The following is a 26,753-nucleotide window of genomic DNA, read 5'->3' as shown; positions in this document are numbered from 1 at the left end:
GCTGTCCAGCAGAAAGCCTGGAAACCTCAAGAGTTCCCACCTGAGCTACACCCTCAAAATATACTCACCTTGCAAACTGAAATACTGAAAGCCTTGCTAGAGCTTGGCCTCCCCTCAGGGAAGCACAGAAACCTCAAGAGGCTCTGGCTGAGCCCAAGATCCAGGGCAGCCCTGGGCTAACAGCATTTCCACTTCTACTGCAGAACAATCACAGGTCTGACAGCCACAGCCACCCTACAGCCTCTGTCCAAAATAGAGTTACAGAATCATGGAGTAGGGACCAGCCCTGGGACCAGATAAGTCCTGATAAATGAAACCACTTCATTCCCAGTTTATCTGGGGAATGGTGAAGAGGGGGAACTTTCAGGAATTTTTCTTTGGCAGAAAACTTCACCCCAAACTGTAGTTCTGAATTCCACACCGACTTGACATGCAGCCTTTGCTGAAGCATTGACCTTCCCACTGCCCAGGGGTGCTTGGTTTCAGCCTCCTCTCTCTGTAGCAGGCATCTGAGGAAAGCACCAGGCTCTGCTCAGGTACCTGCACACAGCCTGCAGCCCACTCCAGTTTTGCTGATTGCCTTTGAGAAGGCAGCTGGCAGAGCAGCTGTTGTAATCATGTGTATTGTTCCACACTGGCTTTTCTAGTCTCTGTTAAAAAAAAAGCAACTCCTTTATTTGTTCCCAGGACCTGTTTATAACTTTTATCTGCCTTCTATCAAGGTGCAAATTATATTGCACTCATATCCAATCCCAGCTACACACAATGACCAGAGCAGTATTCAGTGTAATCACTGGCAATAGCATTAGAAATTCATATTCTGGAAAAAGGGTGTAAAGGTTCCCTTCCATGCTGATGGCATTTCATCTACTAAATTGATGCTGACTTTCATAAATCATACATGATAAATACGTTTTGAGGTTGAAACCCTTGCTTCACAGGTCAGGTACAGCTTAGCCAAAAACAAGACACTATTCCCTTATTCTTCTGGCTGCAAATCTCTTCAAGTCTACTCTTCCATTTCTCTTAAATCCCACAAAACTTTCCTTTATTGTTTCAGTGATTACCATAAAAGAAATTACCCCCTCAAAGAAACAATACACACTTCTAAGTCATAATTCTGTGGATTGTTGCTCTTACATGGCCTGGTTTGTTCTTCTCTGTCACACATCTGTTTATGAGAATCCCTTGTTAGAATATCCTAAACTTAGATTATTCTGCTTAACAGGAACTGTACTGAAAAGTTGTTCATATTTCAGGAGTCTTTAATCCATATTTAGACAAGTTAAAATGATCTGGTTTTTAGCTGCCTCACAGATTTCTTAAAAACCTCTGTAGAATTCAGAGGTATTTAGACCTTTAATCCCCAATGAGACTAAAGGCAGAGCTGTAGCCCCCTGCAGCAATTCAGTTAAAGCAGAAGTAACAGCAGGATGCACTAGAAACAATCAACCTTGACCCTTTATTTGAGGCAGAAATAAATCCTTCTTCTCCTGTCCTCCCCCTACACATCTGATATATGAAGAGAGGTGTACAGGGACACTCCTGCAGCAGTGTCTCCCTCTCCTCTCCCCTCAAACACCAGAGAGCTCTTAGTCTGACTTAGGGACACTAGGCAGGTGTCCTGTCCCAAAGCACTGCTAATTTTACCAGCAGCCCAGCAAAACCAGTGGAACAACACAGTGAAACTTGGGGTGTGTGGTGCTGGCAGATGTGTTCTGCCCAAATCTAGCTATGATTGCTGCCTGCTGCCAACACTGAATGCCTAACCTTTGCATGTCCCACAGCAGAGAGCAGAAAACAAGGACATCATGCCCTGGCAGCAGTGTCCCAGCCTGTGCTGGAATCAGTGCTGTGAGCCTGGTGCAGCCACCAGGGAGCCCTGTGAGCTGACACATGGACTGTCAGCTGCTGTGGCCCTGCCAAGGCAGCACAGGGAGGGGGCAGCTGCTGGTGACCCTCGGGAGGGTTCACCAGACACAGCAATCCTCAAACTGGAGCTGGCAACTCCAGCATAGGTGAGTGGAAGTGCCCTGGGTGGTGGGAGTGTTGGGTCAAGGGCAGTTAAAACAAACAGTGCATTGTGTGTGTGAGGCCAGAGACCACATGTCAACACTTGTTTATGTCTGAAGTTCCTTATTTGAGAGTAAAGTCACCTACTTTCTTTTTTCTTTTTCATAATGTAATCAAATTGAAACATGGCCAGAATTGAGATTTGATCACTGTGCTTGCACAGCACTTAGAATGGTAAATCCAGGCATCTTTCTTTTACAGATTTAGCCCTTTTGGATAGCAGGCTTTCTAAGAAGCTAGCATGGTGTTAAACAAGAATAAATAGCATAGTGAAAAATGGTTTAATGCCAGGCAGACTAAAAAGGCCAAACAGTTGAAGTAGGCAGGGGAACTTTGCTGTGGTTGCTGTTTTATTCATGCACACTCCACTCTGGTTCCTGTCTTTAAAGTCCGTGTGTCTTTCATCATGTTCCTTTCGAAAGTAACCAGTTATTTATAACCTACCCATACACAAACATCCCACCAGCAGAGCCACTGGGTAGGTCTGATACCACACTCAGGAAGCTCCTCTTTACTAGTCCATGGGATTGTTTCCTCTCATAAGGAATGTCAGAAGAAGAGAAGGCAGGCTTCCTAATTAAAAATTCTTCCTGAGATGCAGTGTTTCAATTGCACATACAGGCATTGGAGGGCAAAAGCACTTTGTTGTCCAAGCTAATGAAATGCTTTTTCATTCTGCTAAACCTTCCTTTGAGTGCACAAATTAAGATCATTTACAACGTTGCCTCCTAAAAGCTTTGGAGAAAGCAACCAGTTGATGTCACATAAAGCACCAAAGTGCCATTGGATGGCAGCTGTCACTGCTGTCCCACTCCTGACTGCAAACAAACCTTGATCCACTGAGCTCTAGCTGTCAGCCAGCTGTGCCCTGAGCCACTGAGCATCCCTGGGATGGGCTGCTGCTGCTGCTTCAGACCCTCCAAAGGGAGCCAGAAACTCTGCCACAAGGCACCAAGGCTGTCATGCACATCAAGGCAAAGAGCAGAGACCTGGGTCACCTGACAAACACTCTGTGCACAGAAAAGCACAGCAAAACCAGCACTTGAACGTGGGAAATTTGTGCCCCCAGATTTAGTAAGGACTAAATCTTATCCTTAGGACACACCCTCACTGGTGAGTTGGGTGAGTTGAAACCCCATTTGTAGCCATTTGTAAGGCCATGATGGATGAAAGTAGAAGCTGTGACTTCCAATACTTACCAGAGCTGAGTTACTTCATCACCAGCTGAGTTACCTGCCATCAGGTCGTGGTTAATGCCAGACCTGAGCACACAGTGCCCTTCCAGCACCAGAAAAAACACAGTTGCCACAACACCCAGAGCCTAAACTGTACATAAATGGATATCCTTGCTATAATCAGGTGTGGAGGTTCCCATTCCCATTGCTCAGAGAATGCAGCTCTGAGAAAGAGAGGCAATTCAGCACTGGGGGAAAAGGAAAGAAGTGGAGAAGTATTTTTGAAACTTGGCACAGAGGAACTGAAGTTTCTAAACTAAGGATGTTCTTTCTGCTTCGGCTGTAAGGGGTTTAAAGAATGATGAAATTTGCATTCTTATCTTTATCCCTTTCACTTTCTCCAAACATTCCTAGATGTATAAATATAGAATACACTGCCAACAAGAGCCAGGAGTCTGAATATTTTATGCAGTAGGCAGCAGATGAATTAGCCTTTCCTACAGTTCATCAGAAGTGAAACGTGCTGTGTTATCCCAAGTCTTACCTTGGCTGGAATCTCACCACTGCTTCCTGGCATTTCAAAGCCACGTTCTGTGCATAGTTATTAGCTGAGCATCCAGCCTTCCCCTGCCACTCTGAGAGGCCTGGCAATGCACACTCCAGCTCCTGCACAAGAGAAACAAAAAGAAAAGCTGAATGTATCCTGTCAGTACCAATCCAAGCTCGGCTAAATATTTTGCTTCAGGAAAAAATGCTCCATGAGACCAGGTGCTGGTTGAGGATCTTAGTTATTTTTTGGTAATAATCTTGAAACAACTGGAGAACAGAGAAGATAAAAGAGTCTAAAGAAAGTAGTATGTTATTTCACTGGAAAACAGTTTCTGAAACCAAAGCAGACTGTAACTTTTCTCTTTATTACTTAAATAACAGATTGCAGCCTCAGAGCTGAGGTTCTAGACAAAGAATTAATTTGAAATTATTTACTCACATGTCAGTAAGATTTTATTACTTGGGTATCACAGATTTCAGCTTCAGAGCTGAGGTTCTATAAAAAGAATTAATTTGAAATTATTTACTCACATATCAGTAAGACTTTATTACTTGGGAATGATTAAAAAATCTGGCTGACAAAGGTGAGTGCAGTTAAATATCACTTAAATAAAATATGTAAAATTTAACCATTTGTCTCTTTCCCTTCCCTAACATATGGGTAGCTTACGAATAGAGTATTACTCTGTGAGGAGGGAAAGGCAGTGAGGGGAAAAAAAGCCACATCACCCAATCTGAGGCACAGAAAATAAAAAAGCCAATTTAGTCCAAAAAACTGAGTCATAGAACAGGAATGAGAAAAGTATCCATTCAACTCCAAGCTTTTGAAAACCAGTTGTAGGGCTGTGAAAAGATGTGTTCAGTACTTCTTCATTTCCTTACCTATGAAATGAGTTGCAGTATTTCCTTTCACTGCAATGAAACAAGTTAATTAAGATCTTTGAAAATGTGATAAACAAAGTGGGACTTTTTTCTACCTCTTTATTAGCTTTTGCAATCAAATATTTTAGTCTAATAGTGTAAAAAATTAAAATGCAATTTGCTCTGCAAAACAACAGAGCTCCCTTCCCTGCTAAAGCAATGTACCTGACTTTGCTCCAGTGTCAAAGCTTGGCTGGATGCATGGAAGTCAAAAGTTTGGATAGGACTCTTCAGATGGGAGCTTGCAGGGCAGAGATAACACAGCAATTCCAGGTGCTTTCTGCTGGATGAAGGGGAAAGCTGAGGACAAGAGCACTGGCAATAAGCCCTTGCTTGCAGGCTTTATGTTAGAGGACTTGGGTGACTTTGGGTTGTTTCTGTATTTTTTTTCTCTCTTTTATGTCTTTGTTGCTGCTCAAAAATCATGTCATTAGGGTGTTAACAAGTTACAGTAGGGGAATACCCTTGATGGAATCTCTGTTTTTAAAGAGCAGTGAAATACTGATGTATCACAGGCACCTACAGCAGAGCCCCATCTTCTACTGCATTTTTGTTTCTTTTCACTAAAGAGGGTGACTTCTACAGTGAAATTGCATCATAAACATAACATCATAAACATAAACAGAGTATACCCAGAAACCAAAGCAAAACTTCCAGACTGCCTGATGTGTTCATGTGTTTTTGCAGCTGATGTGCCAATATCAGCTCTGGCTTTTTGATTACTGTGCACTTAGAATCATAATTTTAATGTCAAATTATTGGAAGTTCTTTGACAATTTGATCACTTCATTTATACTCAAAATACAAAACTTTACTCAGCAGTTTTCAGCATTGTCATCTTTAGGCACTGATTGTCAGGCCACAATTTTTATAGCCATTTACCTTGATAATAAGAGTTTAAAACTGAACTTTTATTGTTTCTGCCTATTAGCTAGGAAGTTTGGTGTTCTTTTGTAAATATGTCCCAGTATCAATAGGGAGTTTGAGGATGACTCATTCAAGAATCCATACTCGTGACTGTGCACCAAAGGTGAGTCACAGGAGAAAGGATTGGGCAAGGAAAGCAGACTTTCTATTCCTCACCATCTGTTCCCAACACTGACTCCCTGGAATATGTTCTGGGCATATGCTTCCTCACCTCTTGAAGTCAAATAAATCCTAATTAATTTGATTTCCTATAGGTGAGTGCTGCAGCATTGCTAAGGAAGCTGATGGAACCATGGAAAAGATGAAACCAAATAGCTGGAGTACAGTGGTGGAGTCACATTCCAGCAGCCTCCTCTCCTCCCATGTTCTGTTTGGAAAAGTTACAGCAGCCTCCAGAGCCAGCTCCTGCCCCCAGGGAAATAACTGCAGGCAACATGCAAAGTGCAGCTTTACCCTGGTGACATTTTGCTATCTGATAAGTGATCAAGTGAAGTCACCTGGTGCTGTTCTTTTATTACACTTGGGCTTTTTAATCATCAGTGTAAATCTAATAACCTTTTCTTCATGAAGACCAAAGGCACGAGACCACAGGGCTACAATTGTGCCAAAAATATCAGAGGCACAGGAATCACACTTCAGCTGAAAGTCTTGTGAAGCTCAAAATCCCATCTTCCCTCTGCTTGATCACAGCTGTCTGTTCCCTCTCAGTGACCTTTCTACAGTGGAAACCCCTAGGATTCTCACAACTAGAAAGGCACACAAAAATGGTTCCCATCCAAACAGACTTTAATCCTTCCAATACATGCAGCAAACTTATCTCCCAACAGCCTCTTCTAATTTTAAGGAGGCAATTCTCTTTAAAAGAAACTTATGGGCTTATAACACATAAGAGGGAATAGCAAAGAGTTCCTTGGCTTATCAGAGCAACACCTTTAACAGAGATTCTGTCACTGCTCTGGTGTCACTCTTTCTGATGCTGCAGAGAAGTCAGCTGGGGAAGTGAGGAGACTGCTGAAAAAGCACTCTGCCAATAATCCCAGGAAAGCAAGGATGAACAGTTCAATCATGATGTGCAGTGCAGCCTGCTTTTCTTTCATAAATGCATGTGCTCAGCAAGTGCTGTTTATCAGCTGCTTGGGAGTACATCATTTACCCCATCCAGAAGCTTGGTGGCAAGAGGTTTCACCAAGGAAGGTTGATGCAGTTACAGTGTTTCACCACTTCTGTCTCTCCTAATTCCAACCCTTGAGCCATGTGAAAATTATCTGCCTGGCGCCGTTTTTCCTTCCAGAGGCTGCATACTTAAGTCATGCTGGTGTTTTATGGCAGCCTAATTATATACTCAAAAACTTTCCCATGAAAGAATTTCACCATTTCCAGTTAACCTCTCTGAGCCATGTAAAATGCCACAGAGCAGCAAATCTGTGCTGTGCTGGCTTTCACTGGGTGAGAGGTACAGGCAGGACACACACAGGGGGCTGAAAAAGCAACAGATGACCCCTGAGACAGACCTTGCCCCATTTATGGCTTCTTCATGACTCTTCTTCCTGATCTGTTTCCACTTGCACTTCACAGGGCAAAATTCCCATCATTTTTTCTGTTCAGCTGATAAACATGCACACCTCATCTCCCTGCAGGTTAAATAATATTTCCTAGGAATGCAGTGCAGTGGCAAAAAAACTCCCAGTTATTGCTTTATTTCTGGATCTGCTCCAGAAGAACAGACAGGAATTTTAGGGCAATTTTTTGACATTGATATTCCAAAAGAGACTGTAATAATACCATTTGCCATTTGGTTTTCATTTTCCTTCAGGGATTCAAAAAGGACCTTCAAAAAGGAACTTCAAAAAGTTCTCACTTATAAGGTAAGGCATTCTGTATAAAATGATGAAATCCCATTCTAACTTGGTCCAAAATAATTCCTAGTCTGTGACAGGCTTGAAGTACTTCAGAAAGAGCTCTGCAAATTTCTATCCACAAGCAAGAAGAGAGGAGACACAAAAAGTAGCCAAATACGCTATACAGCCAAGATATGGAAATACAGACATCTGTATTTGTGTATGCACAATTTTATGTAAATACAGACATCTGTATCTGCAGATGTCAGGCCTTGTGCCTACTGCAGACCAACAAATCTACCAACATTAATATTTACTATCTTGGATATGAGAATATATCCAGCTGAGGGGTTAAATCTGCACCAGAGCTCAACCCCTATACACTGCACAACTATCCAACACAACTTGGGAAGCACCAGAGGCATTTTCAGCAGCTGCTGAGAGGTGGAATTCTAGAGTCAACAGAGCAAATGTACCACCATAGACAGCAGCAGAAGTTTCCTCATGTCTAGTCTTCCTTAGCACCTTTTACAAAATTTACCATTCTGCTCCCCCCAGCTCCACCTAGGAAGATGGTGGGGGATAGCACTGCTGCCAGTGTGCTACTCCACTGCTATGGTCTTACTGTTTAAATATGAGAAAAACAGAAATTAAGATGAAGGAAAACAGTGAAATCCCTCTATTTGCAGCCAAAATACAGTAAAGGAGATCATTGATCAAATAAACAAAACAGAAACTGTCTAAATAAATATTTGCACACCTTCAGCTGTACTCTCCACTCGCTTCTGAAAGCAGTTGTAGCACAACCCTCTCTGCAATTCCCGAGCAGAAAGAAACTGTTATTACAGGAGGGTTGCAGACTGCAGGTCCTTGGAAATCAAGGTGGATTAGTGGGGTCTCAAATCACACCATGAATTACCAGGGAGTCCCTCTTTGCATTTCAAAACTTGCTTAGACATTGTGCCGCAAGCCTCCCCCTGCTAAGTTTAATTTTTTACCTGACTTTCCTCATGGCTTTTTCCATTTTCTAGCTTTGCAATGGGCTTAGGTTTCCTCAGCTTTAAGTTGCCCATTTCAGGCCTTAGAGCACAGTCAGTTAAAACCTGCTGCTTGTGCTGCTGGGTGTCTTGCAAAGGCAGCTGCCTTTCCTCTAAGACAGCAGAGTTGTCCGGGTAATTTTCTTTGTTATCATCATCTCTGTAAGAAAATAAAATTGAAATGCATCAGGCAGGATTTCAGACATCTGTCAAAACATTATGAGGGAAGAAGAGCAACAAGTTCTTAGCTATTTATAGCATATAGCTTTTACTAAATTTAGTGGTCTACACATCAGTTATGGATCTAAGTTAGCATTATTACACACTCAACTGGGAAGCTACTTAAACGATAGCTTTAGAGGCACTCTTGGGCTTCAGACCTACAGTTCCCATTCCCCAGATAAAATCTGAAATTCTCTTTTTCATGCAGAAGACTTCCCCCACCCAATGATTCACAGTAACCTCACAAAAATATAATCACAGACAATAATTCCTCTCAACAGCACACTTCCCTTCTGTTGGTCTCTAGCTTTGAGGGCCATTGCACAGAGGGAAGGAGGAAGCCACTCAAAGCAAGGTCTGAACAGCAGGGATGTGTTTGGAGAAAACATCCTCCTGTGTAAAACACCTGGTGGCTTATCATACACTGTTACTCGTGGATGCTTAATCTGGGACCTGGGACAGACATTTTCAATCCCCACCCAGACTACAATGTGCAAGTTCTGTCCAAGGAGACCATGCTAGTGTCACCTACACCCGGTCCCTCCAGCCTCAGCCTGCTCTCATGCCTTCCACGGGGAGCACCTCGGTGGCACCACGAGGTTACCACAGTGCAGGAGGCAGGGCTGCCTGTGGCAGCAGCATTGCAGCTCCAAAACCCCTGGCTGGAGTTGGTGTTCAGGTGGGATTTCAGATGTTAGCTCCAGCTGGCAGCATCCTAATGGTCAGCTGGGAGATGACCTCTCTCCTGGTGTGAAACTTCCATGGCAGAGGGAGTCAAGGGCTATTTGAATTAAATCCCCATGAGATTCATTTATTTTTTTCCAGAAAGCATAACTTGTTAGTTCAATGTTTTCTCCTAAGGATTTTGAGCTGCCAAACTCACTTTCCATCTGTGGCCCATCAGCATCCAGATGGATGCTTGCAGGGTGCCTGTGGAGTTGAACACCATTGCTGCCCATGCCTTCTGCAAGTGTGCTCCAAGGCAGTTGTTATAGCTACAGCTTTATAGTCCACAGGTACCCCAACAGTGTGCACCAGTGCTGCTAATTTTAAGGTATCCTCTGATTTTAAGATCTTCCTGAAAGGTTAAGTTGCATACCCTAGCAATCAATATGTACTAGCAGCCATGAGAGAGGCATGCCTCAAGAATACTTCAGTTAAATTACAATTTAAAGGATTTCTTTACCCAGACACACTCAGCAATGAGCATATCCTTGCACAGTTGTAAAACTCTGCTTACTACTGCTTTGCACCAGCTGCTGTACAGTAAAATTCGGTGTATAAGCACCACAGCTGCCTCTGAATGACAGGAGTATGATGTGAAGTTAAGAATACAGACCATAACATATTTACATATATAATAGCAACAGTAAATAATCTTCATATTGATCACCCAAAAGTGCATGAGATAAATACATATTTCCCAGAAATACTAACAGCTTTTGCAGGTAATACCCCAGAAATTCTGCATTCCCTTGAGAATAAAGGCTTTTTTCTAATGGTGTAACAGAAGCAGTCACAGTTTCACTTGCTCCCAATGGATTTCAAACAAAGTTTACAGGAGAGTACCTGGGACTGGAGCTGCCTGCTTGATCTTCATGCACAGAGTCTGAATACCCGTCACACCTTGAAAATGAACACAAGATAATTATTGGTTTTCTGCCAGCTGCAGAAACTTAGCTTTTAATAACATTACAGTGCAGCTCAAACTATAAACACATTTCTTCCTCTCCTCATGCTTTAGACAGGGTCATTTAATGCCATAACTGCTCCATGATAGTCCAAATCTCAGAGGAAGAAGAGGATTTGAGATGTTAAGTGTGCACAATTTGGTATCTCATTTTCAGACAAATGGAAATAATTACAAGGAATTCAGATGTTACCATAAAAATCACAGGAAAATTACAAGAAATTCTGTATTCTAATTGCTTATAGTATACTTCACACTAACCTCAGAAATAATTAGACACAATTAAGGAGGTTTTTTTCTCACAAACTCACAAAAATATTAACTGTGATAGACCAGTCACCCTTTATGCAGCAGGAAAAAGAATCCCCTGATTCTTTGATTATTATGAAGCGAGAGTTAGTCTTAAAAAGTGAACTAGCAGTATTTTTTAAGATGCCTGAACAATCATAATCAATTGCTTCCTTTAAGTTACAAACAAAAGAATTGTCCCAAGGCTGCCTAATCAGAAGAGAAGCCAGAATAAATATGCTAAACCACAACCACTGAGAGCTGAACATGACACTCACTGTGGCTGCATGGCTGAACTTTGCAGGATGATTTAACCTGCAAAGCCCATGAGCAGCCTTTCTTCAGATAAACATGCATCCATAAGCATGCACTCCCAAAATATACAAACACAGAGCCTGGTAGTGCTGGGGTAAAGTCAGGCCCCTCTCCTCACCCTCAGTTCATACTCACAGGGCACAGACACTAAGGAGGCCTGGATCCCTTGAAGTTTTCTGGCAGAGGAATCTCTTCATTATGGGGGAAGCAGCCTGTACTTCTGCTGACTTGTTAAATTTTGAGAAGAACTGCCCCACTTAGAAGAGAGTACATTAAGTGACACATTCATAGCTCTGCATTGCAATTTGATGGCAAGGGTTTAATATATTCCTCTTCCCCACCAGTCTTCTGCTGGTGTCTATATCAAAAGTCAGACTGCAGCAGAAAATATTTAAAGGGCCACTCAAGTGTTTACACTTCCTGAATACATCAGCATATGCATGAAAACATTTGCTGCTCACAACTGGAGCAGAGAACTACAGTGGCAGATCACCCTAGTCACACAATATTCCTGCAATGAGTGCAGCTTTCCCCACATGGCAAAGTGGGATGATGGATGGAAGACCAGGCTTGATGTGCAAAATGGAAAATTCACTGTAGAAATCTGGTTGCCTCTGGGTGCCAGTGACACCTTCCCCTCTGGTCAATACCTGACTGCTTCACAGGAAGCAACAAGGGGTGGCACAGGACACACTGGGGGTTTGAATAAGGAAGCCCAATGTGAAAGGTACCAGGAACCTGGCTGTAGAACTAGAAGGAATATTTCAGAGGGATGAAACAACAGAAAGAAAATACATTATGAGGAGAGAGTGCCAAGGTCAGAGCTGGATGGACAGAGCTCCCAGCACAGACACAGGAGAAAGAGAAGATGCCACCAGGTGGGGAGTGCGCCACAGGCCAAGCCATGGCCAGCAAAGTCCAGGAATCCCCTAAAGGAACACATTCTCCCTCCTGGGTGCGCCTCAGAGAGAAGAGGTGGGAGGAAGAAGCTCTGCCACCAGTTTTGCTCCCTCTTCTCTCACCAGAAACCTCACTTGGCAGCCTCCTGAAAGACCACCTTGGCAATGGGGAACACTCTCTGGAGGGACAATGGATGGCTGAGAGCAAGTCCAGTGGCCAAGCCAAGTCCAGTTAAGGAGCACTTTCCTGAACTGGGGGAGCTGGGCTGGCCCTAAGAAGGTGATCTCGAGAGGAAGAGCTCCTAACTCAGCACCCAGCAGCTGACAGAAGTCATAAGATAAGACACAAATTATAAACATAAGTGAGTGTGGCAAAATGTATTTGAGTAATTGGATGGCAGCAGATAGGAAAGAGAAGCAATAATGAGTCAGAGAATACAATGACCTTCATGAAATTTAAAAGATCCTGAGGAGGTTCAGAAACAACACACTCTAAAATTTCCAACAGAAATTTTTGTCTGTGCAAGAATAAATAATAACCAGGAGGCTGAGAGCTCACTCACACAGGACAGTGTTTAAGGCTAGGACCATTGCAGGACATTTAAAAAGATGAATTTGTCATATAATGCAAATACCCAGCATTGAAGCATGGAGTGTTTTTACCATGATTTCTTAAAGAAATATGTCTTCTGTGTTAATCCCACCTGCCTGCACATACCAAAACAAACACGCACGCCTTCCTTTCCTCTTATCAGTAGCTTGTAAATCTTGTTGCTTATCTTTCCCTGTATTTAATAGGTAGGGTAATATTCAGGAGTTTGGTACATTTTTTGATAGTTTGTGGCTGTGCAGCAGAGAGACAGAGAGACTTTTCACCAACAAAAAACTGCAGCAGCATCTTCCTCACTCCTAAACCAACAGAGAATGTTCTACAGCAGCTTCAGGTCAGAAATCCAAATGGGTTGAGGCTTACATTGGGTAGGAGCTGTCTTTTAACAAAAACAGTGATGTGAATCCTCTCCCTTCAGTGCCCAATCCAGCTACTGACTGATGGATATCACTTATAAGTAAGTACATCCATTATTGATGTTATGGCACAGGCCAGAGTCAGGTCAGAGATGGGATCCCAGCCTGGCGGGAGTGCTGCTCTGACTCTGGCTAGTCTGTCTCTGCGTTCCTTCCAGGGTCTCTGGGTTAATGGGACCAGCTTCTTTAACTTTCTGCCATTTTCACCTTCCCACAGGAGCCATTTCAGACCAGAGTGAGCACTGCTGCCTTCTGCTGACTTGACCTTTCAGGAGCTCACGTGACCAGCTCCCAGACCAGGCTGCATGCATGGCTTGCTGTGAGCTTGGTACCCCCAGGCACTCTCCTTGTCTGGAGAAATGTTCCTGAAGGTGTTTTACCACTGCCTTGATTTTATTCAGGAAGCCCTGGCTTTGCCTTTGGCACAAATAAAGACAGAAATTGTTAAATGAGGATGTCTAGATGTGCATGGCAAACTCTCTCTTTCATCTGCTAAATAAAAGTCAATCTATTTTCATCTGCTTTCAGAGATGGTCAACACAAGCAATAAGTGCTGAAATCAATAAGAATTGTGTATCCTCAGCAGCTCTCAAAAGCAGGTGTTGGGGGACATCTCCAAATGAGATTTAGGAAAGAATGAGACTTAGGGAACCAAGTTTGTTCAATGGGACAATGCTTTTCAGATATCATTGTTCACTCCCTTTGCTTTCTAAAAGCACGTTTCTACCCCTTTGTTTGGAAATATAAGATGAAACATGAAATCCCACAAACCAGAACCAACAGCAGCTGAAATGAGGGAGATCCAACCCCTCTCCATCTCCCCAAGGGCAGGGCTGGCACCACACTCCCAGATTTTTAAACCCTCCTGGTTTAACATGAAGCCCCACAGAGAAAAGCCATCACCTCTGAGTCCCAGAAACCTCAGGGGGGAGGCAGGCTTAGGGACTGCTCCAGGGGAATCTCTACAGGAAACAATGGATGTACTTAGGGACAGAGGAAAGGGAAAAAAGATGAAAAATATATTATCTGTAATCTGGCTATCTTTCTGTGAAGGGGGAGCAACCCATAATTTTACAGACCAAAATTCGTCACATAATTAACAGGAACACAGGAAATGAAAACAAACAAGCATGCAAGCAAACAAAAATCCCTCCATGATTTATTAACTTCAGTTTAATCTTTCCATATCTGCCCCAGTCACACAAAAAGTCTGACTAAATTTAAATATTAAGTAAAGCAAGGAAATATAAGCAAATAAAGCAAAGCAATATAAGAGAGGGAAATTCTTTAGATCCCTTTGAAATATTACTTCTCCTGTAGAGGTTATGATAGCACTTAGAGATGGCTCAGATGATTATAACTTGGCCTGCTTTCAGAGTGTCCCCTGTCCCCACAGCACTCAGCAAACAGCTCACTGTCCAGCTGAGGTGTTTTAGATTATGAGCATTTTAACAGTGTAAAGCTCACCTAATATACAAACAAATCCATACATCATTTTCCTCCTGAAAAACAGCTTGGCTCCTTACTGCTGCAGAATCTTCCCCAAAAGCTTTTGAAACAATCAAAAGCATGCAAAGTAAAAATGCACAGAGCTCCAATATTGAAGTGGTTTAGACTAAAATAAGACAAAGACTATTTCATTTGCAATAGCTCCTAGAGGGTTTGCCTTCCTAACTTTCTAATGTCCTCCCTTGTTCTGCTGTCTCTGTATAACAACAAGAAAAATCAACATATACATCCTTATGAGTATGATATATACAAAAGGCCATCTAAGGAGTTTATGGAATTGATAACAAAGAAATGACGTTTTTGGTACTTGGCCTGTCTAAATAATGTATAGGGATTTTTCAAAATATTTCCTAATTATTTTTTTTCCTAACAATGCTTGTGGTAAATACAGACCATGTGTCCTTAGAAAAAAGACATGCTTGTGTTTGACAGGATCATCAGTATCAGAAATGAGTAATATTTTGAAAGGAGGTTCATCCGACACTGCAAATCATGCACTAAACGTGTGTGATGTGCACCCAGCATATATTCTCCCAAAAAAGGGATTTCACTGCTAAATAGTCACAGAGCATTTAAAGGCAGCTGCTTTATGCAATCCTTCCCATACAGGCAATAATATGTTTAGATTACAGAAAACCCAATCTAAATATATGACAGATAGCTTGGGACTTCTGGCATACCACTTACAATTATTCTGTACGGTAACTAAACTCATCATTCCTGTTTAAAAATAAGGACATCTTTAAAGTGTTCACTTACTCTGCTAAAGCTGTCGTGTTGAAGGACTTATCCTGAATGCTGAAACAGAAACAAGAAAACATCAGATAAATCAGCAAGGCAGGCAGGCTCCCTGTATCCTCCTCAGTTGTAGGAACACATGCACAAACATGGCATTGCAAGGCACGTCTGTGTGCTCGCTCTGCATGCACGGCTCTACCTTGGGCTGCTCTGCACATGCTCATAATCAAGAAACCACAGGGATTAGTCCTACAACACTCACAAAGCCCAGCCAGCAGCACCCAGGATTCAGGCAGGGGTACAGGTAGACTGTGAGGCTCAGATCATTATCTTTTATAGCTGTAGCTGTGCTGTTAATAAAGGCTTAGATTTGCAAACAAGTATTTGGCATTCTGTCCTTTTAATATTTGCTGTGTAATTGGCTCATCAAATGCAGGGTTTTTTACTTAAATAGGGTTGCCCAGCTAGCTGTCTGGATGTTTTCTTGTTTAGTGGTCTCTTACATGCTCAGTTCATGGCCAAAACACAAGGGATTCTATGAAAAAAAAAATCTGGCAGAATGGACAGTTCAAGTAGGAAGAGGTTATTAAGCTAACAGCAAGAAGTAGATGAAACCATCCCTGTGAAAGGAATAGGCTGCTGTGCTCCTGCAACAAAATGTTTCTGACCTGATGTAATACATTCAGCAGGGTCAGCTCAGGATATTCCAAACTGCTGGGTTTGAGGCAGCAGTGGAATTCCCCCTCCAACAACACCCCTCAAATCCAGTGAACAACATTCTTGGATCATCCTGAAATCTTACAGCAGCAAAAAAGGGAAAAAAATTCAACCAGCAAACAATCTCAAATCTCACTGCTACACAGCAGAGATGAGATTTTGTTGTTGTTGTTGTTTGGGCTGGAGAGAGAAAGCAAAGCAGACAACGCCTTGTGAGCACTCCTGTTTGTGACAAAGGCATCTCTGAGACGCCAGCACCAAGCCGAGCAGGGATAAAGAGAGGCACCTCCTCCTCCTCCTCCTCCCCCAGCAGCAGCTTGTGCCTCTGCGTGGTGTTGACACACATTTCCCAGGCAGCCGTGGCAGCCAGGAATCACAGCCTGACAATGGCTTTCCTTTACCAGCAGCGCTGACAATGCATCACATCTTCCCCCTTCCCAGCCTCCCTGCCTCTCACACACACTGCCTGCCTCTGCTCCTTCTTATATTTGTACATATATGCCAGTGTGGATAATGGCATGTTACCTGGGGATCAGAACATCACAGCCAGCCTGCAGGGACCTCTGCCCTTCAGAGAGGACATTTTGTGAGAGGAGGATGAGCAGAAAACCTAAAATTAATGGTTAGTAATTAATCCTGCCTTAAAACGGAAATGTTCTTTCTCCTCCTGTTTCCAGTTCTATTGCTCTGACCATACAAATACAAAGTTCTTTATTGCTGTTCTATTTGCAGGACAGCAACTGAACAAAGGTATTCTTCTAGATGATGTGGGAAGCAAAAGCTTAATTTACATGCTCAATAAGTAGAGTGCCATTAAAAATAAGTGATTTTTTTTTAGAGGAATATATTCCAGAATGCCCAAGTGAACACTTGAGTCTTATTTGGAATGGTTAAGCTGGGTTCACAACCAGCACTTCAAGTGTGTCATGGAGGAATCACTACATTTTATCACAAAATCCCACTGATAAGCATCACAGCTTGGCTAGAGTAGAGTTTAAAGGACTGGGTCCCTACACACACCCCACAAGAAAGGGAGCTCTTACAAACATGACTTCTCCATCTGTGGGTGCCCAAGCCAAGGTCTAATTCTCTGTGAATTCATTCCCTGTGCAAACGCCCTGCGGCGCTTTGATGTTGTTCCTGGGAAGATAACAGGACTGAAGATCAGTTTATAAGGCAGGGATGCTTTGGACTGAGGCCAAGTTTAAAGCATCATCACTTTCCTGTCGCTTGTCTGGACTTTGGTGCTGAACAGCAATTGCTACATCTCCTTTAGGGAAGCATTTACATTGCAGCTCACTCCTAAACTTGCACTAGTTTTAAAGATAGTACTGATCAGTCTAAGTGCAGAGTCTCTTCCTGTAAGGTGGTGAAACCATTCAACAAAATGAAATTTCATGTAAAACAGGCATAGCAATAACAAATGTACATAAGTAAAGGCCAGGCAAACTCAGGAGCCCATTTCAGAGCAATGCCCCCGTCAGATAAATGGAGCCACTCTTTTCCTGGGGAACACAAGAGAGGAACTACAGTAGACTCACAGTAACTTTTCTTCTTTTACCAGATGCAAGTAGTTTGTCTCTAGGGGCAAACACTCATTTCAACAACAATGTTGGCTTGGGCCCCCTTGGCTGACCCCAGCTCCTTCCACCTGCTTCCCATCCATGTGAATGGATGGGAAGTGAGGGGTGAGACCAGAGCAGGCAAAGAGTCTCTGGTCCCTCTCACAAGGGAGAGCCAAAGATGCTTGAACCTGCATCTCTGCTTCCTTCTAAGTTCCAGGCACAGAGAAAACCTAAAACTGCTATTACCTCCTTATTTTCAATAGTGACATGCAAGCCAGTTAGGTCCATAATGCTATAAACATCACACTGAAATTCTCAGTGCCAGATGTATTGGATCACCACATTCGGATGACATGCCAGGCTTCTCATGTCCTGAAGTCCCAATGAAAATAAAGCTACACCTATGTGTGAAGTAAGCTTTGAATTTCCCCACTGAATAACAGGTAAACTTCTAAGGACTTTTTGTCTTGAATTCATCAGAACATGTATTTCTGAAATTCTGAAAAGAAAGGCTTTTAAATCAGTTTTTCCTTTTTTCTTCTGAACAGCTTCAGTGATTCATATTTTTGCAAATCCTATGTCTAGGAAAAGACACTTTCTCTGCAGAAAATCTGCCCATTTTATACTCAGTTTTGTTCTTACCCTCTTTTGCCAAGTGCTGCTCTAACCAACATAAACATCACATGACAGCCCTTAGCTGATGACAAAAATGCCAGAGATCCCCAAAGCAAACATCTACATACATTTTGGAGATACCAAGACTCAGAAATATGTTGCTATTCACTTCTGGAAGTTTGACTAATATATTGCCTATTTATGGCTGACAAATAGATTGGCATAGAAATTCCATTCTTTATTTGGTTTGTTCCATCAGGAGAATTACTGCTGTGTCAGGAAGGAGAATGAAGCAGGAATCACAGCATCCAGCTTGGTTTTGCACATAAAAGAGACACATATTCAAAATAAATCATATGTTCATAAGCTCAGCATTAGCTGGCAGTGAGTGCCTTACAAAGGCAATGTAAGTCTGCAAAAGGAGAGAGGCAAAAGTGGGCAGAAATAGTTCTGGCTTCAGCAGAACAGGAGAGAACAACAATCAAAATGCCATAAAAAAGAAGGAGGAGTAGTGAAGGTCTCCAAGCTGCAGCTGTCTAAAAAGTCACACACCCCCCACACCCACACCCCTGCAGGCTTTGTGGATCTTTGGGTTCACCTGCAGAGCAGAACCTTTGCCTCAATTTCCTGAATTTGCTCATCTCACTAAATGACTGTTTTCTTTTCGGGGCGTTTCTGACTCAGACAAATGATGAGGCCTTTCAACCCTAACTACAGAATAATGAAGAATTTGCACTGGGAAATAAACTGTATTTTAAAGGGAAAATTACACATTTACAAAGAACTCTCAGCTCTCTAAGTTCTGGGAAAGTTACTATTTTGCATGTAATATCTACTACCTAATGAAAAACTCAGTGCAAGCCTATAGGGTGTGATCAGCATTTATTGCCAGACTATTTTCTTCATTATTATTTGTTATTCCACAGAGTCCAAAGTGCCTGTGCTGGGATTGCTGCATCAAAGGCAATTATATTTTGCAGTGCAGCCAGGCCATACAAGGGAGCTGCCCTGGGCCCCATGGAAGGACGTGAGAGGCACAGTGTGACACTCACACTGCAGGATGAGGAGCCCAGGGCAGCACCCTCCAGCTCGGGGAAGGAATTACTCATGTTCCACTACCCAAATAAAGGGAAACTTGGAATGATCTCCCCACTACTGTCTCTCTGGATGAAGTCAAATCATCCCTGCCAGACCTGGCTGAGCTCAGAGACTCATAAAAATACTGAGCAAATTTGTTTTTCTTGGAGCATGTGTGTTCCTGCCAAGAAACAATACCCTGAAGGGCTCCAGCCATCCTTCACCTCCCTCAGGAGCTGTACCCACAAGGAGGTGCACTGAGTCCCACCTGTTTGCATGCACAGAGTTTGCTGCCATGAACAGAGCACCTTCAGCTCCCCTGCTCTGAGGAACAGCTAAATATGCTTCCTTGGCAGGTCACACTGCTACTTCTGAGGCCACACTTGTGACTTTTCTTTAGGCAGTGAAGAAGTAATTCATTTCTGACTTTAGCAAGTCTGTTGTCTTCCCACACACAGGATTTTCTTGAGGGGTAAAGGCAGGAATCATTCTGCAGCAAAATGTTAACATTGGGGATGGCTCCAGCGCTTTGCCCTTTCTCCAAAAGTGATCCTACAGGATACTTCTGCTGTTTTCCAATCTGTAAGGCATAAACCAAGGAGCTGCCATGTGAGAGAGGAGTCACATGCTCTCTCTTGTAGTGATAAATACTGAGTGCTACATGCTGCAGCTCAAAATATTCATGTGTTCACCGACTTGCTTTCTTGATGAGCAGCCTGCCTTTTTATGGGCAAGATTCTCCAAGACATCAGCAAACATCTCAGGAGAAATTAAACTAAAATACAGCAGTTGCATGTAGGAACTGACTGGTGAGCACTCAGTCCAGCTTCTACATCTTTGTCTTTCTCTGTGACCTAATTAGGACATCATCTGAGAAGGGAACCTGGGGGAAACAGCACTCAGCTGATCTTGCTGTGTGTCTCAAAATGAACTGACAGACTCATGCAGGAAGAGATTCCAGCTGAGCATAGGTGCAGACACAGTTATCATAATCCAGTCCAGGGAAATTCCATAAGGTGCCTTTCTGTTGGGTTGGGTAAAACTTGGTGCACCTGCACAGACCTTCAGGGCATGAATATATATACTTTCTGAAGAGATTTCAGTGTGCAATCAAACTGCACATAATTCCTGGCTCAAGCCTTATAAGCAGGAGGCCCATGAACCCCATTCACACTCCCATAGTAGACTCAAGTTTGCACTGAGGGGGGCACATCTACCCTGTAACTCAAAAGGCACAGATCCTTGCTCTTTTAAAGGGAAAAATATCATGGAGCTACACAATTCTGTGCAGATTGTGGACCACTACAGTCCCATAGCTTGATCACATTTCTGCAGCCCAGGTACACATACCTGAGCTGCCACCAGCACAGGGAATTGCTGGAGCAGAGAGCACACACCAAGCTCTGCTGGAAGGCTACAGCACTCTTGGTGTCCTGCTCAAACATCAATAGATGATTTCATACAGGTCTCTGGTCTGAGGAAGAGTGCTGAGCTGGAAATACAGAACCATGTCTCTAATTTTGTTATTAAAGAACAAGTTGTTTCATGGAGTCCCATCAGCTCTGCTGAAAATCTCTGTAGAGATGCCCTAGAGTCATCATCCAGCACTCACAGGGCTGCATGATGAGCCCAGCTGTACCAGCCCAAGTGGTGCTACTGACTGAGCTCCTACTCAGCTGCAGTGATCCCCTGCAGATAATTTAATACCATCACAGATGACAAACCTGTTTCCAGCAGGTTTACACCATAGTCAGGCTAGGCTCAACACAGCACTAATTCATAACCAGTTTTTTCTCTCAATAGTCCAAGAAGAGGAAAACTACACACATATCTTTAATTTCCAAACATCTATTCACAGAATCATATACCTGAAAGGCTTCAGTACTTGGCTTTTTTCACCTCTGCCTGCAGAAGTGCACTTACCTATGAGGTACTTTGCAGATCTTGCTCCCTCCCCTCCAGGTAACTAGCAGACCAGTTCATACTACCTTTCATCACCTGTAGCTTTATCTTCCCAGCAGCAGAGAAGCCAGAATGATATAAAACAAAATCAATACCAATCTAGAGGACATGTATCAAAACCTACCTAAAGCAATTGCTGTCTAATTTCAGAGCTCATTCTCAGTGACATACAGAAGCACCTCTTTAATTAGCATTGTCCAAGAGTTCTATTACCAGCAATTATGTGTTTTCAGAGGACACCTTGCCTTCCCCCCAAGCATCACTGTGCACCACATGACACTCACTGATTAGTCCTACTGATATCTGAGGACAGGCCAGGTAACATCAAAAACAGACTTGCCATGAATCCTCTCATGCCTTTTTCTGTGGTTGGGTATTTCTACCCTCTGACCACCAGCAGAAAACACCCACAGGCTGCTCTCAGAGGGGTGAGCAGCTGTACCAGGGGGCCCTGCAAAGCTTTGCTAATTACACCGCCCAAGCATGCTGCCCACAGTATTTATAGCCCAGTAGGACTGATCCCTATGACCACATGTGCCCGAATTTTGGGTATGAACACAGACTCTCCAAGCCCCTGAATATTTTCTTTCTCAACAGCTTACTTCCTATTTTTTATTTTTTGTTGCACTGCAGGAAAATCTGATACAGATTATCAACTATTAATGTATAAACTAACCCGGGACATGAAATTTAAAATTACACCATTATGTGAAGCTTATGCCACTTAACAACAACTTTATGCATTTAGATGACATTCAGAGAACTCTGAATAATCACTACTGTTTGTGTGACTGAAGTTGAGAAAGAGAATAGCAATAAATGCAGTTACAAAAGTATAACCTGTAACTTAAGTCTCCTGTGTCATAATAAATAACCAGAACTGCTTTTCTTTTGGAAACAGAAGGAAATACAGACAGTAACACATTATGCTTAGCAGTGGATTTAGATTTACTCTGCATTACTCTGAACACTTGAAATGTGTGAAAACCTGAAGATAATATTCCTTTCTACCTTAAAAACAGGGAAAAGCAAAGAGTCTCCATTTGCACACATCAGACACAAGTGTGCAAGACACAGGATCCCACAGAGAGCTTTTTAACCCCATTCACTGCAGTCAGTTTCTATACATATAAATCTTGTTACTCTTCTGCCAAAGGCTTATTAATTTCAGGGGCTAGTATGGTCAGAGAAGAAGCTGATGTCATTTAGTCAAAATTGATGTAATGTGTTTATGCTCTTTTCTGAACTTACATCAATAAATATAAAACCAAGACAGATCCAGCTTCTCACAGGCCCCTCTTGAGCCCATTCTGAGCCATGGAAAAAAATCCTACAAAGAACTCCATGTAGTCAACTTATTCCTGGCTGTCAATTCAGACATAATATTTCTTCCCAGCCATCTTAATCTCATGGAAAGGAAAAGCTATCCACGTGTCAGAAAATAAAAGAATGTGGTGGACAAAAGAAAGAAAGTTTACATTGGGGAATATAATAGGAAGGCACAAGCAAAATCCAGAATCAAACAGTCCCAATGTAAAACACAGTTATGATGGGCAGCTGAGGGAGGCCTTCTGGGCATTAACTCATCCATTTTTGTGGGGGTTTATAAAGCTCCAGTTGCTCATTCTCATTTCTGCCATGAAAAGTCCATGGTAACAAATCCTACTTTTTTTTTCAAGATGTTTTCTGAATTACTTTTCACTAAATATGTAGTCAATGACATTTGAAACCCACTGATTCAGGCCATCAGCTTTTCTAATATCATGATCAATTGACATCAGAAACATCTCATCAGTTATACCATATTGCCCTGCACTTGTATTTCACCAAAATGCTGTGAATAAGCCATCAAATATTAGCAGCCACAGTCAGTGGTCAATTCCTGCTCAGCTTCCCCCTTGCTGTTTTAATTTCTTCTGCTAGAAAAGTCCTCCTCTGTTTGGCTTCTATTTCTGTGCAGGATCATGATCTGTGCTTGTGTCCCACCATGCACTATTTTAATTTACCAGCACAATCCTCAGCACAGACATAAGTTTGTTTTCCCAAACTCTGAGAATATTTTTAACTTTCAATACATATTGGGTTGCTTTGGTTTTGTTGGATTTGGTTTTGGGTTTTTTTCCCCAGTATTTTTTTCTTTTGTATTGAGGGGAAGACAGAGGAAACTGTATTTCACCCAAATGTCCATTCTCAGCACAGTGTCTTGCAACACTGTAAAACAGCCAGGACTGGTCACAACACTCTAGAGAAACTAAATAATACAATTCTGTTACATAATATTCAACTTTGTGGCATCGAGTCAGAATCCTATAGAAAATATAAGAGAATGGCACGTCATAAAGCACAAATGTCTGATACACATATTCAAATTTATTTTCTCATTAGAAGGGAAGACTTAGAAGGATTTTATTTTGCAGAGTGGTACTTTGGGGAGGAGAACAACCTGTGGCAGTCACTGGAACAAGGACCAAATTTCTTTACAAAGCTGAGGAAATATCCACATAACCACACACCATCTGTGCTCTTGCCTTTTTATTCTCCTGCTGCACTCCTCCTGCTTAATGTGTGTGTTTATCTTGTGGGCTGGCTTGGCTGCCTGGCTCAGGGGTGTCCTGAGGTAGCACCAAGCCCAAGCCTGGCTGCAGATGTGTCCCATGCCAGGGCCACCAGGACATCTCCTCTCCTTAGGGAAGGGAATGGAGTCTCCTGCCCCAGACACCAGGATCTGAGCCCTTGCACAGCCAGGCCACAGGGGATTTACCATCCATGGCACCACAGAGAGGTTCTAACAGCAGCCAATTATCTTCATGGGAATAAGTGAAGTACTTGTTTGCAACTCCTATGAGGAGATGCTCTTCCAGGGACCAGGACAAACCTCACTGCACAAGACTTTGCAGAAGAGCTTTCTTCTCCTGGTTCAGAGCATCTCACAGGGGTCTCCACAATCAGCTCTGAAATGCTGCAGCACATAGAGGGCAGCACTCAGCCCTTCAGTTTTCTCCTTTTCAGTACATTATTTGTTTGAATGTGTTCTCATGCCATGTTTACGACAGATTTTAAGGTTCAAAAAGAATCTGAGAGCAGAAATTTTCTCTGGGAAGACCTTGTGTCACTTTACAACAGCTGCTGACACTGACCTCCTTCACATAAATTTGGTCCCAATGCAAACTATTTGTGGCTTGGATATTTCCTATATGGATCTGCTGAAAGGGAGCAGGACCCTGTGGAAAAGAAATTGATGCAGAAAGAAGCTTTCCCACCTTGCTATCTATTGCAGAAGGGCAGTGTACATAACTTCTCCCTTTTGAAGCATTTAAATCCTTTTGTTGCAAAGCACATCAAGTGTTCTTAATGACATGATCACATTTTCTATCTCAAATTGGAAGTCCCCTGACCCATTGATAAACTAGACAAAACTGGTTTTGGTTTTACACTACTCAGAGAGTTGTAAATATGGGAAAGACATTTTCATTCTAATTTTAATGATATTTTCCGTCTAGCAGTTCTGCAGCATCAATCAGAAAGATACCAATCACAGAAAAATGTTCTATTTCTAGGTGAGCTATCCATTTTTAGAGAGAATTAGAGTCTTCATAAAATTTTTCAGAAGCAGAGCCAGTGAAAAACAATAACTAATCCTTTAAAACCTGACTGTAATATTTTCTCTTTTTTTTTAAGATTACGGGGAAAGGACATCCTGCCTTTATATTAACAAAAGTGCTGACAGTAATTATTAAAAAAGAGCAATGAATACTGTAGTCTAAATGTAGGCATATTCAGGAATATTCAGAGCTACAGCATCTTCCCTCTCTTTGCTGAAGCTTGAAGAACTGCAGCCTACACTTTCTAACCCAAATCCAGGCTCTCAAACCCACATTTAAGCACCTACACAGTTTCAGACTAATTTTAGGTAGCCACCAAGCTGAAAGCCCTTGGCCAGTACACACGCTGTTAATTCATGTCTGGGATGATGGTTGTAAAGGCTCTGGGATTATGCCTAACACTACAGCTGTGTTGATGCATGCTCTCTACAAATATAGAAAAAAAATCCACCAACACACCCAAACTCAACTCCAACAGTTATTAAGGCACCAACCCAGTTACCATCTCAGGGCACATTTGTTCTCCTCTCCCACCCCCTCATTTTTCCTGCTCCTCACAGATCTTGTCAGCTCTGATTAACTACCCAAGTTCCTGCCTCAGCCCCTGGGGGTGCACAGGGGATAATGCCAGCCAGGATAACTCTGGCTATTTCCTGCCAGCCCCACAGAGGTGCTGCCAGTCATGGGTTGGTAGTGAGGGCCCTTGCTCTCTTTTCTGTCCCCCCAACACAACACTTGGCGGATTTCACATCACTTGTATCATGCAACCAGCCACTGGAGTGTTTTGAGAGAATGGGCTGAAAATGACTTTATAAGCTGCCCAATGGGTAAATGTGTTCAGGCAGAGCAGGGAAAAGCCATTCTCCAAAGCAGTACAGTTCTTACCACAGCATTACTCATAGCTGCGTGGAGAAACAGGAAAACCTGATCATCTATAGCCACCAAAAAGTGAGCATGACTCAATTGGGGTGACTCACAGTTCTGACTAACCTGTTTAACAGCTCTTTTTAAAAAGAACCACTTTTGAAATAATTCCTATGTGTTCATCTTCAATTGCCTTCCACTGCACAGTTTTAAAGTGATTGCCAAAGCACAATCACAGTGCAGATCTAAGCAAACCACAACGAGGCATAAATGCATCTTAAAGCCTTAAATAAAACATCAAGTTAATAAGTGTTAGGCAGATGTATTTGTCTAGAACCTAGCAGATTATTTCTTAGTCAAACACAAGGCAAATCCAGCTGAATGCCAGGCTGGGAGGATGGAGGGTTGAGTCATGCTCTGCCAAGTGGCTGTATCCAGCCTGCAGGTGCACTGCACTCCTCACATTCCAGCTCTGTGCAGTGAATTTCCAGCAGAATAAAAAAGTGGCTGAGTCTTCTCCCAGAAGAAAATGCAGCTGGAGTCAGGAACAGCAATGGAGAGAATTTGAGGAACAGTCACCTCCCAGCATAAAGCAGTTTGCATTTTTAAATCAATAGGGATATTGTAATAGAGATGGAAGTTTAAGAGTTCATTCATTTTTAGCCCACTCCTCAATAGAGGGTAAATATTCCTCCTTATGCACCATTAAAATGAATCCTCACTATCAAAAATGTTTATAAAACCATAACTACTCTTTGCAACTGTAATGCAGAGTAGGCAAATTAATTTATTAATAGCACATTCTTATAAATAGTCATATGTCAAACAGCAAACAGGCAGGAGAAAAATAACCAAATGAAACCCATTCTCCAAGGGCATCATCAAAGACAGAGGCTTTCTAAATTCTCCAGTTACCACAAAGTGTCCTGTTGTCCTGTCAGCCTCTGCAGCAAATGAGGCTCATATCCACTCAAAGGAGCCAGAACTAACCGAAAAGTCTGGGAAATCAGCTGAAGAGACATGCAGAAATTGCCCCATATATGGTGCTGTAATTCAGCTGGTATTCTACTCTATCTCTTGGAGAGTCTGCAGAGGTCCCACATTTCAAAATTACACTTAAGATCTAAAACTACACATGCAATAA

At 42.5% G+C, this 26,753-nt stretch overlaps 1 protein-coding gene across 7 annotated transcripts in view; it reads right to left on the bottom strand.

Moving 5' to 3' along the window:
- The window catches only part of FAM13C (family with sequence similarity 13 member C), a 115,301-nt gene that overhangs the window by 32,193 nt on the left and 56,355 nt on the right, over positions 1–26,753 (bottom strand). For 6 of the 7 annotated variants that reach the window (XM_071438662.1, XM_071438661.1, XM_071438666.1 and 3 more), the window contains exons 7-10: positions 15,229–15,267; positions 10,312–10,368; positions 8,482–8,680; positions 3,793–3,914 (exon numbers count right to left, since the gene is read on the bottom strand). In XM_071438662.1, the coding sequence (XP_071294763.1) occupies positions 3,793–3,914; positions 8,482–8,680; positions 10,312–10,368; positions 15,229–15,267 (417 nt within the window). The remainder of the gene's footprint in view (positions 1–3,792; positions 3,915–8,481; positions 8,681–10,311; positions 10,369–15,228; positions 15,268–26,753) is intronic. The other variant, XM_071438663.1, reaches the window with a different exon arrangement.

Source organism: Agelaius tricolor, unplaced genomic scaffold, assembly GCF_023055355.1.
Source record: "Agelaius tricolor isolate 1412-34295 unplaced genomic scaffold, bAgeTri1.0.p SCAF_13, whole genome shotgun sequence".
Taxonomy (NCBI): Eukaryota; Metazoa; Chordata; class Aves; order Passeriformes; family Icteridae; genus Agelaius; species Agelaius tricolor.
This window is presented reverse-complemented; position numbering and strand designations above follow the sequence as displayed.